This window comes from Melanostigma gelatinosum, assembly GCF_949748355.1.
Source record: "Melanostigma gelatinosum genome assembly, chromosome: 12".
NCBI classification, from domain to species: Eukaryota; Metazoa; Chordata; class Actinopteri; order Perciformes; family Zoarcidae; genus Melanostigma; species Melanostigma gelatinosum.
The window spans coordinates 17,161,785-17,181,995 of NC_136645.1; the positions used below are offsets into that span (position 1 = coordinate 17,161,785).

At 42.0% G+C, this 20,211-nt stretch overlaps 1 protein-coding gene and 1 pseudogene across 2 annotated transcripts; both read left to right on the forward strand.

The window, feature by feature from the left end:
- Positions 1 to 1,721: 1,721 nt before the first annotated feature.
- Positions 1,722 to 7,662, forward strand: LOC306785754 (calpain-2 catalytic subunit-like; annotated as a pseudogene). Its single transcript, XR_013773177.1, has 20 exons — positions 1,722 to 1,958; positions 2,234 to 2,303; positions 2,566 to 2,670; positions 3,174 to 3,307; positions 3,371 to 3,584; positions 3,681 to 3,764; positions 3,851 to 3,936; positions 4,032 to 4,106; positions 4,280 to 4,440; positions 4,525 to 4,694; positions 4,956 to 5,175; positions 5,278 to 5,304; positions 5,558 to 5,623; positions 5,716 to 5,773; positions 5,862 to 5,926; positions 6,055 to 6,151; positions 6,216 to 6,299; positions 7,095 to 7,217; positions 7,302 to 7,360; positions 7,442 to 7,662. The product of XR_013773177.1 is annotated as a calpain-2 catalytic subunit-like (transcript).
- Positions 7,663 to 8,189: 527 nt separating this feature from the next.
- Positions 8,190 to 15,169, forward strand: LOC306785846 (calpain-2 catalytic subunit-like; the record flags this gene model as incomplete). Its single annotated transcript, XM_079280376.1, has 21 exons — positions 8,190 to 8,426; positions 8,752 to 8,821; positions 9,473 to 9,591; positions 9,701 to 9,834; positions 9,927 to 10,095; positions 10,181 to 10,264; positions 10,441 to 10,526; positions 11,624 to 11,698; positions 11,856 to 12,016; positions 12,623 to 12,792; positions 12,904 to 12,915; positions 13,096 to 13,307; positions 13,406 to 13,442; positions 13,531 to 13,596; positions 13,684 to 13,741; positions 13,841 to 13,905; positions 14,199 to 14,267; positions 14,370 to 14,448; positions 14,697 to 14,813; positions 14,904 to 14,962; positions 15,046 to 15,169. The coding sequence occupies 21 exons, from the start codon at positions 8,190 to 8,192 to the stop codon at positions 15,067 to 15,069; spliced, it is 2,103 nt and encodes a 700-aa protein (XP_079136502.1). The 3' UTR covers positions 15,070 to 15,169.
- Positions 15,170 to 20,211: the final 5,042 nt, after the last annotated feature.

Here is a 20,211-nt window from a genome sequence, read left to right on the forward strand (position 1 = left end):
AAAATAAGCTCTGTGGCAAACAAATGTGATATGCTACTTACACGTTCAGCACAATACTCTTCACAAATGAACACCACTTTGTGATTTTTGAAGCGTGAATGCAATCGACAAAAGTAAAAAGCAACAGTAAATGCATAATTAATCATTTGTAAAGCCACTTAAGACCTGTAATCATGCACTCTGTCAATACTGGCATTACAGTATAGCAATAGTGAAGCAGACAGATGTAGATCATGATAGAAGGCTGTTTGTAATGGCTTTTACAACATTACAACTCATCATAAGCTTTCATTACAGTGTTACTGATGTTTTCAATGCTGATCCCTCACTGACTACCAGCAGTTGATGTTCAGTATGTCAGCAAACTGCCTCAAAACATCAAGTCAAGAAGAATTGTTTTTTTTATGCTTGGCCTACATTTTCAATTAAATGTGTGCTTGTATGAATGAAACAACTGATGTCCGTTTTGTGTGTCACATGGAAAGAGGAGGGGTTATTATTGGCACTCATTTGTCATGTCAATGTTGACAAACAAGGTTGTGTGCACACAGCATTCATTGGTTTATGACCCACCCTCGCTCCAGCTTCCCACAATAGGCAGTGTGGATAACCTCAGAATTGTTATCCAGGAGGGTACTCCATCATGTCCATTGAGTGTGGGAGGTTGGCTCTTGGAAATATGGCTCATGTCTGGTACAGAAGCATCAATATCAGCTTGGAAATCGAGAAAAGTCCAGTTAGTCTTCAGAAAGTATTCTGTTGTTGTGTCTATCTAAGATTGTGTAAGTCAGAGACAATTTTGTGTCTGCTGTTGATCTGTCTTCTTTGCTTGAGCAGTAACACACACTGCATGTGCAGCTCATCGCGTTTACCTCCACGCTGGATCAGAAGCAGCCACTCTGCACCTCCAGCACTGCTGTTGGTCTTTTCTGTTTTCCATTTTGAGGTAATCTAAACAAGGGTGGATTCACTACCATTCACTACCTTGTATTCATAGCCTTGATATGTGGTGCTTCTAAGGCTTACAGAACAAACAGTGATGATTTCAGCAGCTGAAACAGCAATGTAATAATAAACCAGTTGATCAGCCACCGATAAACTGTTTGACTGAGTGTATTCAGCATCTAGGATGTAAGTACAGAATAAGGATATGAGGATGATATGAGAGAACAGTGCATTGCTTCAAAGCAGACTGGACCTGGCAGAAGTCCCCCAGGCTCAGTGTTGCAATGTCATTTACATCCCATTCTTATTCTTGCTCAACTTGACACTTGCTTGATTTCATGTGTCAAAGCTTCCCTTTCACAACTCTCAGCAGTAAGCACTACCTTTAATCCCTTCCAATAACACCTGAACCTTTTTGTTTTATTTTTTGATCACTTCGATGCTATAAATCAAGCTATGTGTTTATGTCCTCTACTTTTGGTAGACACACACACACACACATTCAAAATGAGGCAATGACAGTGGAGCTTCAAGTTGCCTTTAGGCGTGTCCTTGTTTGTATTTCTTCTGTGGCCACAGCAGATTTGCTTAGGGTTGCTGCTGTCTGTTTGTGATCCCAGCCAAACCTCCCCTCACCTGTGGGAGCTATAAAGGAGGCTGGGACAAAGGCCCGTCTGGATTGTGCTTGGCTGGGGGAAGGTCAGCTCACAAGACAACACAACTCACAAAGAGGGAAATCATCATCCAGGGAGTCTACATACACTTGAGAGGCGAGGATGACATCCACGGCAGATCGACTGGCCCGTCAGAAGGGGAGAGAAGAAGGCATTGGCACGAACCAGAAAGCGGTGAAGTACTCCAAGTAGGATTATGACACTCTGCGCCAGCAGTGTCTGGAGCGTGGACGCCTGTTTGAGGACAACTTCTTTCCAGCTGAGCAGAAATCGCTGGCCTACAATGAGCTGGGACCATACTCATCCAAAACCAGGGGCGTTGTTTGGAGAAGGCCAATGGTAAGAATCCACTGAGAAGAAGCAGACATCAATGAAATACTATTTACACTAAAATATTTGTCAGTGATGTGTCAGAGACTATATTTTTTTCTTTTTAAATCAAGGATTGCGGAAGGAGAAGTAGAAAACACTATGTTAAAAAAAGGAGCCGTAACTTGTTGTATCAGAGCAAGACTCACTAAATGTTCTTTTCTTCTACCATCTCAGCAGTGTGATACAGGACACAATCCAAGGTTCATGTTTAACTTTTTGTGATTGTCTGGTGCTCTTTATAGGAGCTGTGCTCAAAGCCAAAGTTCATTGATGGTGGGGCAACGAGGACAGACATTTGCCAAGGAGCTCGAGGTAAGTGAGGGGAAAGAGGATGGATGAATGACTTAATGGTCAGATGGACAGATGGATGAATGATGGGGTGCTTTGGTTTTAGAAGGGGACTACAAACATCCCTGGACCGAACCCTCCACCCATTCTGCCCACTAAGCCCGTCAGAGGGAATTATGACAGACGTGGTTTGTTGGCACATGCTGTTTACAGCACTGTTGCTGTAAGCATCATGAATGCCACATATTGCTCAATCTGAGACCATGTCTCTGTTCTTAATGTACAGGTGACTGCTGGCTTCTGGCTGCTATAGCCTCTCTGACTCTTGACCAGCGGATCCTGGCTCGCGTGGTGCCCCATGGACAGAGTTTCACCGACGATTAGACTATTAGTAGAGCTGCATAAATAAAGATCCAGCACATTTGAACTAATACAACAAACAGAGCCCCAGTGCGTCACGACAAAAGCTTCGTGTTAATATCTACATTTGTGTTTGATGCCAATTTTAAAGCTGTTATTGCATGCAGTGTGACACGCAGAGCACGAAACAACATTATCCAAGAATCACACATTTGTCTTACATAAACCAAGCCAGAAATCTAGGTTATGGATTCAGACCTCAACCCGAACAGCCAGATCAAGACAATTACACAATTAATTATCTTACACTACTTTTTAGTGTTTTAATGACTATTTTTAATGTTTCAATGAATGTTCTTAATTGTTTTTAAATCTCCTTTTCTTTTGCCTTATGTTTTGATGCTTTTAATGGTTTTATGTGAAGCACTTTGAATTGCCTTGATGTTGAAATGTGCTGTACAAATAAACTTGCCTCGCATGAGTCGTAAATGTATTTGAAATGGAGTTTTCTGATGTGAATATTTTTCTTCTCAGTTCTGGCAGTTTGGTGAGTGGGTGGATGTGGCGGTCGATGACCGTTTACCCACCAGAGATGGAAAGCTTCTGTTGGTTCATTCAGCGGAGGGCTCTGAGTTTTGGAGCGCACTGATGGAGAAGGCCTACGCCAAGTACGGGTTGTTCCCCTTGTATCTTTTGCTTCATTGAAATGTTAATGCGGTCAAAATGTATAGATATATAGTTGGTCAGATCTGTCCACATCCCTCTGCGTCTGACTGGGTGAATGGCTGCTATGAGGCCCTGGCAGGAGGAAACACTATTGAGGGTTTTGAGGACTTCACAGGAGGGATTGCAGAAGTATACACCTTAGATAAAGCTCCAACGCAGCTTTTCCAAATTATAAAAAGGGCCCTGAGCCTGGGTTCACTGCTGGGTTGCGCTATAGATGTAAGTCTTATTTTCATACTGATTTGCATGCTGACCTGCAAGCAAACACGCCAACAGTACTGACATGATCTAAGTGTTTGTTCTTGGTGTTTTCAGATCACCAGTTCCAATGAGTCAGAGGGAGTTACAGCGCTGAAACTTGTCAAGGGACATGCATACTCAGTCACTGGTGCAGAGGAGGTATACCATTTATCTAAACTGTCATCAATAAGCTGTTTTTACTGCATGCAAATGATGTTTCCCACTGTTGTTGCTCTCTCTCCCAGGTTCATTTTCGAGACAGGCCGATTCAGCTGGTCCGCATCAGGAACCCATGGGGTCCGGTGGAGTGGACTGGGCCTTGGAGTGATGGGTAAATAATTACATTCTAGATCCATTAACCATTAGCTAATAGCTACCATTGTTTACTTCTAGGATTTTCCTAAAAGCATGTTAAATCCCAATTAGAGCCAGTGAATGGAAGCACGTCAGTGAAGATGAGAAATCAAAGTTGTACCATGTGGCTAACAATGGAGAATTCTGGTAAATCCATTGTCTTTAACCTTTCCTTTACATGTCAATAAACATCGTATTGTAGATATTTTGTTGATGCTGGAATATGGATTGATAATGTCCTACAACACCGAAGGAACTATAAAGGCACACACTCAGGAGAACACAATGTTCTTTGTTGAGAAAAGTGTTCCTCTACTCAGGATGTCCTATTCAGACTTCATCAAGCAGTTCTCCAATCTGGAGATCTGTAACCTGAGCCCAGACACGCTCATGAGTGATGATGTGAGCCACTGGAACAACTACCAGTACGAAGGGATGTGGAGGGTCGGATCCACTGCTGGCGGCTGCCGCAATAACCCAGGTATAAAAGAAACCATGTGTATGTTTGAGCTACGACTTCAGTTACACTCCGTCATGTAAAGGATTATACTTTTGTGTGTTCCAGCCACGTTCTCGTCCAACCCTCAGTTTGTGGTGAGTCTGGAGGATGTGGATGATGATCCTCTGGATGGTGAGGATGGGTGCACCTTACTGGTTGGGCTGATGCAAAAGGATGGACGACGACAGAAGAGGCTCAAGCGCAACCTTGAACCCATTGGCTTTGCCATTTATGAGGTGTCTATGAATAATGTCATATATATTATGTGAAATTAGTGCTCGGTAGTTTACCTGATTTTCTAAATGACTTCTTCTGTCTGTTTCCTTTTTACAGGTCCCAGACCAGGTCTGTATTTGTACTGTCACGTGCCAGCATCGATCCCTTGCATGCAAAACAAACACAAGTGTGTCACAAGGGTTGCTCGAGTGCATTGTGCATTTCTGGGTAGCTGTGTGACGTTCCAGCAATAAACAACGTTCTCTCCCGTTAATCTCCAGCGCAAAGGCCGCAGCAATGTTCACCTAGGTCCGGACGTCCTGCTGCGACAGAGAGCTGTGACTATGAGCAGCAGATTCATCGACGTGCGGGAAGTGTGCGACCGCTTCAAACTTCCTCCAGGAGAATATGTGATAGTTCCCTCAACCCTTCACTCCTCACAAGAAGGGTAGCTTTGTTCTCACAGTGTTCTCAGAGAAACAGACAATACAGGTAATACAGGTATCTGTATTACAGTAACTTAAAGATCGACTGACATCTATAGGGTATTGTGGAGAGTGTGCTAAAGCGTTGCATTCTTTTCATCTTTTCAGTCCAACGCAGGTGGACATCAAAGCTCAAATAGAGGAGGTAAGGCAACCCACAGAATAATAATAAGCTGCTCTTGCATGCATTGATAAATGGTTTGTCCCTTTTTTAAGACATTCCTTTATTTAGAACTGAGATTGAAGGAAATATGTCACAATTATTTTTTAAATGCTTATTGCTTCATGTTTAATATACAGTGTGTTACATTTATCATTCACCGATATCTACGAAAAGGCCTAAAATTTGCTTCTATTTGGCATTAGTGACGAGACTTATCTTTGTCTCCCTCTCCCAGGAGGAAGTGTCTGAGAGCGATGTGGATCCTCAATTCAAGAAGCTCTTCAGGCAGATTGCTGGCAATGTAGGTGGAGCAACATGAGAAGTGATTGTAAATAAAATCTAAAATTGGATTACAAAGTTAAAAACAAGCTATAATGTGCATTTTTCAAACAGGACATGGAGGTTTCGGTCTTTGAACTGGTGACAATTCTGAACCACGTTGTCGCTCATCGTGAGTACATTGAACTCTGACATATATTGACGTTTGGCCTCTTTTACTTTCAAGTTGCAACTAGCTGTGTTTTGTCACTTTTTTGCAGGGTCTGATATCAAGACAGATGGCTTCAGACTTGAGACAGGTCGCCTTATTGTCTGTCTGCTGGATGTATCCTATTTAAGCATTGCGTTGTCCTCCCTTTTGGGATCTGGGCGCATTATTACTGTGGAATATGTGAACGGCAAGTTAAATTAATAATTCAGGATGAGCTTTTTATAAACCTTAGCATTCCTCAGAAAGATGAACGTGCCATGTTGGGATTGATTGAGTTCCACTTGCTGTGGAACAAAATCCAGAAATACCTGGTAAGTTTTGATTTATGCGGTTTGAAATGAGCGCTGGCCGTGTTGGAATTAGGGTCTGTATCTGGTAACACAACACATGTTTGCCTGGGTCATATCGGATATCTTCAAATATTTTGACAATGACAACTCTGGCACCATGAGCTCCCACGAGATGAGAGGCGCAGCCACTGCAGCAGGTAACAAACATCATCACGTGAGGAATCTCATACAATACAAACCATCAAATATCTGCATTAAACTAACACTGACACATGGTTTCAAATTATGACAGCCATGTCATGTACAAATCAAAAGCCAAATGATTTCCATTTTATTATTGCCTCACCTCTTCTGAAATGCCTCGATGCAAAACTAACATCCACTGCAAGTATCGTTTTATGGCTTGAAATTCAGTAATAATATTTGCTTTCCTGATACATATCGAAATGAGCTATTTAGATATAGTGCCTGCAGACTTTAGTTATCTTTGAACAGAGTGGGCCACTGTAGTTGACATACATGTTTACCAAGTTATGAGACACGTATTAAAAATATGACATGTTTGTTAACAATATATGGCTTTGTAAAACACATTACTGACCACTGAGCCGTGCAGGAACAAATAACAGCATGTTGTCCCAGCTGGTGTGTGTGTGTGTGTGTGTGTGTGTGCGTGTGTGTGTGTGTGTGTGTGTGTGTGTGTGCGTGCGTGTGTGTGTGCGTGCGTGCGTGTGTGTGTGTGTGTGTCTGGCAGACTTGAAAAGTCAGTTGGAGGACTCCCTCCCTGCACATAGATTTTGTTCATGGAGACTTCGCTGCAGAAACAAATGAAGTGGGCGAGGCTGTGTAACTTAACTCTTCTATTGTCACCCTGCTAATATCTGACAACGTTTCAAAACTATACTTCACCAGGATCAGAATACACCTCAATGAAACTGATCTGACATGCTAACAGGAGACGATGATAAGTGACGGCTATTTTTCTTCCCCAGGCTTCCAAGTCAACAGTTGTGTGTTGCAGTCCATTGTCAATCGCTCTGCCGATGCTCAGTTTGCCATCGACTTTGACAGTTTTGTAAGCTGTCTCATTAAACTGGAAATGCTCTTCAGAAAGTGTCAGCAAACACAACAAGTATTTCTCATATTTATCTGTAGGCATGTTGACATTACCTGAATTTATATTTCTGTCTCTCAACCAGAAATGTTTCAGGCTCTGGAGAAAGCTGGCACAGGGAAGATGGAGCTGGATATTCAGCAGGTGTGTGAGAGAATAACAAAAGCTGCTGGTTTGTCGGCACTTCTGGATTAGACAACTCCTTAATTATGTTTCCTCTTACAGTGGCTGTGCCTGGCGATCTACTGACACTGGAGACAAGGCCAGGAAGGACCCTCTCTTGATAACTGAGGGAAGATTAACTATTTATTTCATTCACACAATATTTATTCTTCATTTTCACAAATTAAGTAAATCCAATGTAAAAGACATTTCATATTCACATGTTCCAAATGCTCAAAAGGTCTAAAATGTATTTATACATTGAAATGATATTTGCTGTGTACATGGCGATATGTTGCATCACTCACATGTGTTATTCCATTTATTTCAAATAGCTCCTTTCTTAGATTTTTTGGTGCAGTGATTTTAATGCCAAAACTTCTGTCAAATGATCGCAAATAAAGAAACTATGAAACTATGGCCTCTGGACTTTTATAAAATCTTGCACATATCCGACAAATTAAAATGGTTAAAGTAGTCTTCCTCCCAGCTATATCAGATGAAGTTTATTTTCACTGTGGTGTTGTAAAAGAATATCATTATACAATTCCACTGATCAAAGTTTTTTGGCGAGCAGCATACGTTTCACTCATCCATCCATGTGGGCCACATATGGGCCGATCATCCATCAACCAAAGCCAGCTGTAGAGTAGGCTGGATGAAACAGGTGAGGCAGAGCAAGAGTAGGCTGTCTGGTGAACAATAAAGGGTGTGGAGACAGTTGAGCTGCACATACAACACAGAGCCTGTCTAACCGCACAGACACACTCTGGGAGACAGTCGTACACATAAAGACTTAAAATCTTTGAAAATGTCCGGCATTGCAGTTAAACTTCAGCACAATCGAGAAAAATCCCGCGGGATAGGATCCAACTCTCATGCGGTGAAATACCTCAACCAGGACTTTGAATCGCTGAGGAGAAGCTGTCTGGAGAGACGACAGCTGTTTCAGGATGACAGCTTTGAGGCTCTGCCCTCATCCTTAGGATATAACGAACTTGGACCAAATTCGCACAAAGTACGAGGCATCACCTGGAAAAGACCCAAGGTGGGTACAATAAGTAGATGGAACATATGCCAAAAGATTCAATTATTACAATCATCCCTATGAGCCTCGTTGAGAAGGGATATTTTTTGTCATATCCTCTTTTCCATATGAGAAGTCACCCACTCTTGATAATAGATACTTCTTACTGTTTGGTAACCTAAACTTGTTCCCTTTATACAGTATTTATGAGTAATTCTCATATCCAGCAAAACATATTCAACCAGATGAGGATGGGTATATTATTAGAGCACAAGAAAAAAAAAAAAGTGTTGATGTGAGGAAGCATTACAATTTGACAAAATGTTTACTCTTGTTTTTCCCTCAGGAATTGTGTTCCAATCCACAATTCATAGTTGAGAATGCAACCAGGACGGACATTTGTCAAGGAGCACTTGGTGAGACACACAAACATACGCACATTCATACATTCCTCTGACAATGTCTGCATTTTTTACCTTTAAAACTTGCCGACTCTAATAACATTACCTTACTTTCCGATCGAATTACATTCAAATACATTTTGATGGCAAAACTAGATATTTATTGTATTTTACAAAGAACACATTGAGCATCTTCAACTATTTGAATGAATGATTTTGCATGCTTATCTTAGACTGTAGTTAGCAGATGTGAATAAAGTAAGCCGCCTACAGTATGTTTCTTACTGCTTATTTGCTTGCTTCGTTTTAATCTCTGGAAACTGTATTTCACCAGTACTTTTGTAACCACACGACACTGAATTAAAATCCAAACCTCAGAACTCCAAGTGAATTCCTGTGCACTGACATCAGCTGTCAGTCATTCAACTTCTTCAGTCCAAGGACACTTCAACATGTAGAGTCTAGGTAGGCCCCCCGACAGTCTACACTGTAGACTGTCGGGGGGCCAGGGATCGAACTAGCTTTGGACTCGTGGACAACCGCTCTAACTCCTGAGCGACAGCCGCCCCGATATGAAACCAACATGTGACAATTTTAAATCCTCTGGAGGTGACATGAGATTTTACACAGGAGTTCCCTTTATTAACATCGTTAACTTGTGTTCAGGTGACTGCTGGCTCCTGGCAGCCATCGCCTCCTTGACTCTCAGCAAACAGGTTCTGTCTCGCGTTGTCCCCCATGACCAAAGCTTTGAGGACAACTATGCTGGCATCTTTCACTTTGAGGTGCTTGACACACACACACACACACACACCACAGTTTCTTTCTTTTAGCCTCGAGTGAGGTTTGAGTGAGGTTCGATTTGACCGATCGTGTCCCCTCTGCGGCTCTCAGTTCTGGCAGTTCGGTGACTGGGTGGATGTGGTGGTTGACGACCGCTTGCCCACCAAAGATGGAGAGCTGCTGTTTGTTCACTCAGCGGAGGGTTCAGAGTTTTGGAGCGCGCTGTTGGAGAAGGCCTATGCCAAGTATGGAGGAATGTAGCATCTGGATACCTTTCTGTCTATTTCAGTACCTTTTTTTTCTGGTATAGTAATCCACAAACTCCATTTCTCTTTAGAATAAATGGATGCTACGAGGCTCTTTCCGGAGGCAGCACCACTGAGGGATTCGAGGACTTCACAGGAGGCATTGCTGAGAGGCATGAACTGAGGGACGCAAATCCCCACCTCTTCAAAATCATTAAGAAGGCCCTGGACAGAGGCTCTCTTCTGGGATGCTCCATTGATGTTTGTTTGAGCTTATTGTTGCACACTCAGGTTGTTGGCAATATCCGGTTGTTTGTACCTCACAAGCTTTTCCTCTCTATCCCAGATTACCAGCGCGTCTGACTCAGAAGCCGTCACGTATCGCAAGCTGGTGAAGGGCCATGCCTATTCGGTGACAGGAGCGGAGCAGGTGAGGAAATGGTTGTGTCTGTATCCGGGAACAAGTGAAGCTGCAGTGGCTGTATGCTATAATATATTTTACAATTTAAGATATTTACCCCTTTTATTACATTGATATATTTTTTAAGGTGTCCCTTTTGTGTGTTTTTTCTGGTTGAGAGTAATAATAACTTATTCTGTTGTCAGGTGGAGTACAGAGGAGGCAGGGAGCAGCTGATCAGGATTAGAAACCCATGGGGTCAGGTGGAGTGGAATGGAGCCTGGAGTGACAAGTGAGAATATGCTCATATTATCTCAAGTAGTTATCATTGGCACCCTCACCTGAGTACTTCTCTAGTTTTTAGCCCTTGTTAGCAACACGTAGCTATAGGGGTGCTGACATAGGTTGGTCCATGAGCCCTCGATATGTCCACACATTATCAGAAAATTCCCTGACATTTAGTCCAGATAACCACGGTTCGCAGAAGAGGAAGCCTTATGACTGTGGTGATCCCCGGACTTTAAATTTAGCACCATTAGCAGTTCTAGCAAGTCTTTCACCTAACCAGTGGAATATCTCAACAATAGCCTTTGTCCAATGTCAGCTGGGCTGGGCTCCATGATGAAATAAATAACACTAAACAAGGGTGGAAGCCAGGGAGAGAGAAACACTGCCTGACTGAAACCAGTTTGTATAGTCTTGCAGCCAGACCAGCTGAATGAACCAACTCCACCCACAAGGCTCCTAGAAGAGGAGGCCTGCTCAGAGACGGTCACTGTCACTTTGTTCTTAGTCCCTTTAAAAACAAAGTTGACACCCATAAACGAAGTGCACCTCCAACCAATCCCTGACAAAAATCCCACCAAAATCCCAACCTCTTTCCTTCAGGTTGTCCACCCTCAGACATCTGTGACCTTGGTACCAGAGGGACACTCTTGAAGACTACAGGGGGATTTAGGCACCACCTACATACATTTAATCCTAGTCCTCAGTCTATCACATAAGTGACACTGTTATCTGATCAACCAACATTTTTAAATCAAATTTTGAACTGAACTGCATTCAACCACTTCTCATAAATGGACTATCCCAAATATGCCTTTTGTGTTGTTCATAAGAGGACCCAGCCTAATTAAAACATCTACATCCTTTGTTTGGAAGAGAATAACAAGTTTATGACAAGCATGTAACACAAAGAAAGCCATACACACCCAGTGGAATGGCTGGTATATCCTGTGGTAAACAAAAGGCTGTTACACTCTTGGCTGTGCCTGAGGTGTAGAGTGTGTGACATTCAGTTAGGTGCAGGCCTGTAGTTCATGTCTTGCATGTTTTAACTTTATCACACAAACTACTTCCAACTAAGAATGTATTGGTACTTTTTTCTAGGTCTTCTGAGTGGAGATATGTGAGCGACGATGTCCGGGCGAGGCTGACCAACCGCTGTGAGGATGGGGAGTTCTGGTAAAACTCTCTGAAACTATATTTCTTCCTCTTCTGGGTTCCCAGTGTTGAAATACTCTCATATGTTTTATACTCCTGTGAAAGGAAAGAGCAATTTAGGCAAATAATGCGGTAGTTTCTATTTGTTCTGTTTTTTGATTTTCTTCATTGTCCACAGGATGTCGTTTTCGGAATTCCGGCGCCAATATTCTCGACTTGAGATCTGCAACCTCACCCCTGATGCACTCACAGGCGATAAGTTCAAGAAATGGGCAGAGTCCGAGTTTGAGGAAACTTGGAGAAGGGGCGTTTCAGCTGGTGGCTGCAGAAACTTTCCAAGTATAACCAGTTTTCGCAATCTTCCCTCAAGCACTGGTGTATATGTGTCATAAAGTAATAGTAGTAGTCGTAATTTATTTCATTCCTTTTCCACTGAATTCTCCAAACCGTAACACTTTATATCACGTATATAGTATAAAGAGTATAGGCCTAGCACTGAAACCCCACAGTAACCTAAAACAAATCAGATTCAACATTATTCATTTGTATATATTGATGTACAAGTCTTTAGCACAATACAATACATTATTTGTTGTCCATTGCAGTAAATATCTCTTCTATCAGTTCCATCACTGCCACGGACCTATTCGCTCTGAAGCCACACTGTTAAATTGTGTTTTCTATGAAATGATCATGTCTTTCTACTATTTTTGTATTATTATTATATTTTCTTTCTCAAATGTTTGAGGCCTGGGAAAGCAGAGAAATCTGTCTGTTGTATAATCGGAGAATTGACGTCTCTCTCTCTCTATTTTTATGAACAGGCATGACTATTGCTGTTTTCATTTTGCCGTGAAATATACCTGTTTTGGGGGGATTGATTGCGGAAACATTCACGATACTTTGAGCAACATATCCATTTTGAAACCTTGCTTGCCTTCCGAGATTCCTTCTGGATGAATCCTCAGTTTGTCATAAAGCTGGAAGAGGTGGATGATGACCCTGATGATGGTGAGGATGGCTGCACCTTCATCGTGGGCTTGATGCAGAAGAACAGGCGGCAAATGAGGAAAATGGGGCAGGACATGGAGACCATCGGCTTTGCCATATACGAGGTAAGGAGCTGCCTTTAAGATATAAGTGATGATACTTGTGAAAGTATGTGATCGTATTTAATATTTGTATCTATTCTGACATTTGATCTTTTTTTGTGTGTCTTTTTCCAGCTGCCTGAGGAGGTATGTTTACAAATGTTTACTAGTTTTTCACTAAGAATGAGTATTCAAAGAAATAGTTTCATGAATGTTCAATTGTCAGTCCTGAAAATTCTCTAATTACACAACATGGAAAAGTCGTGAGTCAGAGAGAAGGAATAGGGCGCCCTTGTGTGACTGAACTGCATGCGTGTCATTTTCCAGTACTCTGGCCAAAGGCAAGTGCACCTGAAGAAAAACTTCTTCATGCGCAACAGTTCAGCAGCCCGCTCCGAGACCTTCATCAACCTGAGAGAAGTGTCCAACCACTTCTGTCTTCCCCCAGGAGAATACCTCATCATCCCCTCCACCTTTGAGCCCAACAAGAACGGAGACTTTTATGTGCGAGTGTTCTCTGAGAAACAGGCAGCTTTCCAGTATGTAACTTTCACAAATAAGTGCAATTTCATAATGACAAATGATACTGATAATCATTCAGAATGATCTGATAGCGATGACTTCTCGCTGCTTTTAGAGAGATTGATGATCCGGTAGACTGCCATGTTGAGCAGGTAAAATCATATCCCTTTGATATACATGCTTTTGAAGAATGTTTTTTTTAACTAAGCAGGGAAAAAAAGATTCCTTTGTCATCTCTAGATTGTAATTGATGAAGATGACATCAGTGACAGATTCAAGAGACTGTTTGGACAGCTTGCTGGACATGTAAGTATATAATAAAGATCAGATACATTATCTCGTGGTCTCAAATGATTGCTTGTCATTTTATGTCCTTGTCATTATGCTTCTTAGGATGTGGAGATTTCTGCATTCGAGCTGCGGAAAATCCTCAACCGAGTGGTGGTGAAGAGTAAGAAATGATTTCTTTCTCTTCTTTCAGTCAAGTATTTGCATTTATGTGCACCTGACCCGCGCAGCGATTTACCCTGTGTGTTTCTTTCATTTTCAGGACAGGACATCAAAACCAGTGGGTTTAGCCTGACGACCTGCCGCAACATGGTCAATCTGCTGGACGTATCCTTCCTTCCTATCTTAAGTTATGTCAAGAAAAATCCACAAAACTATTAACCTCTTAAAATCCTGTTTTCCAATCTAACTCTCAGTAAGAAAGTTGAAAAGCATATTTCCTAAAATGTCAAACTATCCCTTCAAGGCTGTAAAAATAATGTTGTAAGCCACCTTCTGACAGCATTTTCTGTAAAGCATGTTCTTAATGTTTTATTGATGCTACATGATGTGGATCTGATAGAGGTCGACAACCTTCTATTCTCCTTCTATTATTACTTTCCTTGACGTGCTCTGCAAAGAAAGATGGAAGCGGAAAGCTGGGGCTGGTCGAATTTAAGATTCTGTGGACAAAGATTGAGAAGCTCCTGGTGTGTTCCTTTTTTCTTCACGTCGACATTAACGTATCATGTGTATACTTTATCGGTAGAATGGTGATAGCACACACATTGACTTGTTGCGCTCTCCATTAGGATGTGTACAAAGAGAAAGACACAGACCAGAGTGGCTTCATGAGTGCATCTGAGATGCGGATGGCTGTTGAGGAGATTGGTGAGAAAAATAATATGTATTTCTCTGCAGTCCGTTTCCTCGACCCTAAGGAGTTAGAGGGTAGAGGATACGGCATTGATTTGAATAATCTCTGACATTTACATGGAATAATCACAACCGCATAAGCATATCTAATGTTTAGAACATTTACAGGAGAGCTGTTTATATCATGTGAAGTCTGTGAATTTCTTTGTCTTCATGTTTTTCATTATGTGCAGTTAGAAGCTCCTATTTTTGCATTCCGGCAGGTTTCTCTCTCAACAGCCCTCTGCATCAGATAATTGTGGCCCGCTACAGTGACGAAAACCTCACCATTGACTTTGACAACTTTGTGTGCTGCGTGATCCGCATGGAGTCACTCTTCAGTGAGTTTTTGTCCTTGCGACCATTATTTTACCCTACAGCCATGCAGACATTATAACACGAGTTACGATGTTTTCTTTTATCTACAACAGACGTCTTCAAGACCCTGGACAAGAATGGGTCTGGTGAGATAGAAATTGGTTTCATGGAGGTAAGAGCCTAACTGCGATAATGACACAATCATATGAAGAAATGGTTTGTGGACCACACAGTGACTTGTGCTTTCATCCACAGTGGCTGAATCTGGCCATGTTGTAGAAAGGAGTCTGACTATTAACAGTTGAAGAATCCAGCGTGGGGTTGAAGAATCATCATATCTGAATATTATACCGTTTGTTTCTTGTGTGCAACTTAATCAACGGATATTGATCTTGAGGGACACTATTTTCTCAGGGTGTGAGTATCCAAAAACATAATAAAGCCACGATGTCCGACAAATAAGAATCTGTTCATTCAGTGTTATCAACAAATAAGATATCCATTTTATGCAGTATGTATGTCCACTGAGAATGTTTAAGTAGCTTACTAATAGTTCAGCATTTTTGGCAATAAACATTTTCTTGCAGTGAGGTACACAAGAGCAATATGCTACAACTCTCATGACTGTACGGTAAATATGAAGCTATCACCAGCTGCTGCTAGTTATTTAGCTTAGCGACTTAAAACAGGTACCAAAATCCAGCAACACTAAAGCTCACTTATTATCCCGTTATATCTCATGTGTTTCAAGCTAAGAAGAACTTTGCCTTTGGATGGATTTTGGCAGTTCCTGTGGATAAAAACGTTTCTGAGCACCAGAGTGTCTTTAAACGAAAACTCAGATTTTGCTGCAGCACGGTCTGACATCCTTCCCCGCTCAGTCCTGGTTCTGGTTCTCCCGTGCCTCCCTGTGTTCCAGCAGGCCCAGAAATACAGGCTGGGTCTCCGGCAGCGTCGGTGTTGGCTCCTACCGGGCCTGCCCCGCTGAAGAGTGAAGATTAACTGTAGAGAAATAGATGGATGATGGTCTGGTTTACTTATGTAGGTCATATAGTTGCATCAGTATTAAAATAACCAGTGGAAAGTTCCTCACAGTAATGTACAAAAACCAAAGTGTAAAAATAATACATTCACAAAATCACAATAACCTCCATAAAAAAACAACTTGTCATTTTTACGCTTTGGGTTTTGAATGGATTCAACAAATGACATACAATTTGTTAATTAGTGAGCTTTAGATGGGGCTGATAGGCAGATTCTTTATTTTTATTTCTCACATTTCGACGGAGCCAAACTGTTCCCCCTGTTCCCAGTCTTTATGCTGAGCAAAGCTCACCTGCTGCCTGTGGTAGCTTCAGATTACCAAACAAACATAGAGAGTGGTATCAATCTCATCTAATTCTTGGTGTAAGAGCCACAAGCGTGTATATTAGTTAATCGGAATTTCGGGAATATTAATCATTTAATTTCTGAATTATGCTCATTGTGTAGGAACTAAGACATGTAAAATATATCAAAATGTAATAATTACCCACAACTATAACACTAGAATAATGAATGTGCTGATATAATTGGACATTTAGTCGAAAAATGTACGAATATAAGCGTCAATTAATAATTGAACTCTTTTATTAAAATCGTTTCCTTCAACTATGTTCAAATTGAACATTACAAGAATATGATATCAAACTGGACAAAACAAACTATGGCACTATAGACACTTAGTTAATCCTAAACAAATCCAAAGACTCACGGGGACGACTGTGTTTAACGTATAAGTGTACAGGGAAGTAACCAGGTTCCTCCACCTGAAGGGCCTAATGTCATTTTCATGAAGAACATGTTTGGTGAAATGAGTTGTCAACATCTGAATGAATGGGTTTTAATGAAGGTGGGTTTCCTGAAGGAGGATCATTTAGCATAGATCAGATTAAAGAAGTTACGGAAATGATAGAAAGTCACAATAGAAGTTTGAAAATGTCTCTTCATAAACATCGAACAAAAAGTTCGGAAATTAGTGTTTGGTAGATTATTTCTCTGTTGTAACAACGCTTCTTGGCAATACATTTTGTACCGTTGGAAAGCTTGTTTAGTTACCTTTCAAACGGTGACCCATTTGTAAGGAACATGCATTTCTGGGATGAGCAGCACAGCTGAGTATGTGGGTTGCACCCATGAAAGATTTGCCAAATATTCTCTGCCAATGCCAAACAGCTTGTCATGCTGTTGCTATTGAGCGTCAGGCCTGTTTGCGCCGGTGTCGGCAACACCTGCACTGGAACCTGAACATGTGGAGGAATGTTATGTTCAGCGATGAGTCCAGATTCTGTCTAAGGAAGTTGGATCGTAGGGTCAAAGTGTGGAGAAGACGGGGAGAACGCTATGCTGATTGCTGCACCAATAGAGGAACACCTTTTGGTGGAGGCAGTGTGATGGTGTGGGGCAGCATCTCCATCACTGGAAAAACGAGGCTTGTCTTCCCAGCTGAGACCAGAGAGATATCGAGATGAGATTCTGCAACTCGTGGTAATCCCATTTCTCCACAGTCTGGGACCGAACTCCATCCTCCAAGATGACAACGCTCGCCCCCACAGAGCGGTTTATCACAGACTACCTCCAGAATTTGGGAGTAGAGAGGATGGAATGACCTGCCAACAGTCCTGACCTCAACCCAAGTGAACACTTGTGGGACCAGCTGTTCGTGCCAGAGTGACCAACACAACCACGTTGGCTGACTTGCGACAAATCCTGCTTGAGGAGTGGAATGCCACCCCACAGCAGTGTGTGAGCAGGCTGCTGACCAGCATGAGGAGGAGGTGCCAGGCTGGTGTGGCCGTGTATGCTTCTTCGACACGCTACTGAGGCTCCTGTTTGTTCAATGAATAAATTGTAAAATTGCCAATATGTCTTGTTTCTTCCTTGTAACTGATAGACTTCAATCATCCAATCCACCAAACAACACCAAACAAGAGTCAGTAGCAACAGCAGAACAAGCTGTTTGGCATTGGCAGAGAAGATTTGGCAAATGTTTCATGGGCGCAACCCACATACTCAGCTGTGCTGCTCATCCCAGAAATGCATGTTCCTTACAAATGGGGCACCGTTTGTAAGGTAAATAAACAGGCTTTCCAACGGTACAACATGTATTGCCAAGAAGCATAGAAATAAGCAGAGAAATAATCTACCAACCACTCATTTCCGAACTTTTTGTTCGATGTTTACATACTGGCGGATGGTGTCACTCCCCACAGAGTGCAACAGATTTAGACTTCATATCTGACACAAACACAAACACAATTCAGTATCCACAATCCACCAGTAGATGGTAGAGCTCTCACAGACTTGGCTTTGCTACTTTGACATTACTGGCTTACAACGAGCTTGCAGCAGCATGAAGTCTTCAACGAACACAGAGTTATGCAGCAACCATTTCCTGCTCTGTGTGGTTTAGGGTTGTGTTTGCCTTTTTACTGCTTTGAAAAGTTGCTGCTGGCTGCCATTTGCTCTGGTACCACAGTCACCATGATACACATATCACATATAGCAACCCCTCGGGCCACTAAAATAGAGGTTAGCTAGCATCCTTTTGCTAAACAGAGCAACTATAATGACAAGTAATAAGTACAAATTATATTTCAGTTTTTCTTTGCAAGTCACAGATTCCAGTTCTTGCAGTGCTGGTGTTAGAAGGCACGCTATGACATGTGCTGGCATTTAGGCATTCTGCTTTTTGGAACAGAAGCTGTAGTCCTGATGTGGAGCTGGACTCTGACTCTCTGTAAACCACTGATCCCCACAGAGGAAGCAGATAAGCCACTGTGATGCTGAAGCAAGAGAATCTGTATTCATAGATAGTAACTGTGGAGGGAGGGTTTATGACGCATTAAATGCTCTTTCAAAAGAAAGATGAAGAATATTACTTGCCAATAAGTCAGTGCAGTAGTTGACACAGGACATTATTTTTGTTGTCATTGACAGTATTTCTCATTTCAAAGTATGTTTCAGAACGCATTGCATTGCAACTTTTGGACTATACATTTAGCCTCACAAAGAGTGTTCACATCTGACTGACATACTGTATTTTAAGGAATGCAGAAAAAATTCAATAATAGTTCATTAATCAATGCAGACTTCATGCTTACATCCATGGACAACCCTGCACCTTACTACCCGTAGCAAAATCCACTTGCCTTGAACTAATGCAGTGTTCTACACTGTAGCATTGTAACGTCGTTAAACGGTGTATGTTCGTGGAGGCCAATGGCCACGGCGACTCCCTCTCTCAATCCCTCTCCTTCTTCACCCTCTGCCATCTTTCCATCAAGTAAACACAAGCTTGCGTGGCTGCATTCCCTGTAACAGAGACGTCGTGTGCGTCAGCCTCAGGATTGGTATGTGACGTCACCCTCATTCGGACGCACTTCTGTCAGCCACACGTGCGCGGCGGTGGCATTCCTAGTTGATTTATAGCAGTTTGTGTCAGACTGCATTAAAGAGCTCCTCTGCGCTCGAGCTTCATTGTTTGGGGAGAATGTAGCTTGTGTGGATGCTACGGCACTACTTGATTGATAAAAAACAAAAAAATGCTAAGCTCCTGAAAAGCAATTTGATTCAATAAAAGGCGACGCTACCGCCATGCCACTGAGAAATGTAGTTTAAAAAAGTAATGCCACTACTTGTAGCGCAGCTACTGCCCAACACTGGTAGCTATTTTCCTCCACTGTCACAGGCCTGTGTGGCACCAGAGGAAAGTGGCCACGGTTGCCCTCCTGCAAACTGGGCCTCTCATTCCTAGCTACGCCTCTGGACTAAAAGAAGCTCCAGATCTTATTACTCTAAATATTGACACAGAATTATATATTTTCAAGAGGCCCTGTTTAAATGGGTTTTCTTCCTTCTTTCTTGTTTTGTTTTTTGGATCTGGGATCGGACCCATGTCTTTTTACTCTTTCAATTAATGCAGTGTTCCAATAGCTGATATGTCATGTACGTAATCACACACCTTTTTGTATGTGAATTTGGGCCTCTGAAACAGAGTGAAAAACGGTTGACAAATGTCAATTAACACTTAAAGTTCATACTGCAGATGACTCCTTTTAATTGGTAATATGTGTCATTAGTTGTGTTTAGAAGGAGTGGATTGAACCCAATGCTTATTTGGCAAATCTAAATATTGACTATGACTGTTGGAGGCGTAACATCTTACTTTTCATTGGTGGATGGGTTCTTTTGACATAACCTGTGCTCTCATCCCATCTTTTACCTTATAAGGCCAGTGCAGTGGATCTCAACAGCAGATGAGTTCAATGTTTGGACAGGTTTGTTCTCCATATAAGGGTGTTAAGTGCCACTCCCACTATGACCCAAAACGGTAAATCTCTACCTCTACCAAACGTGATGATGGAAAGGTTGACACATTTT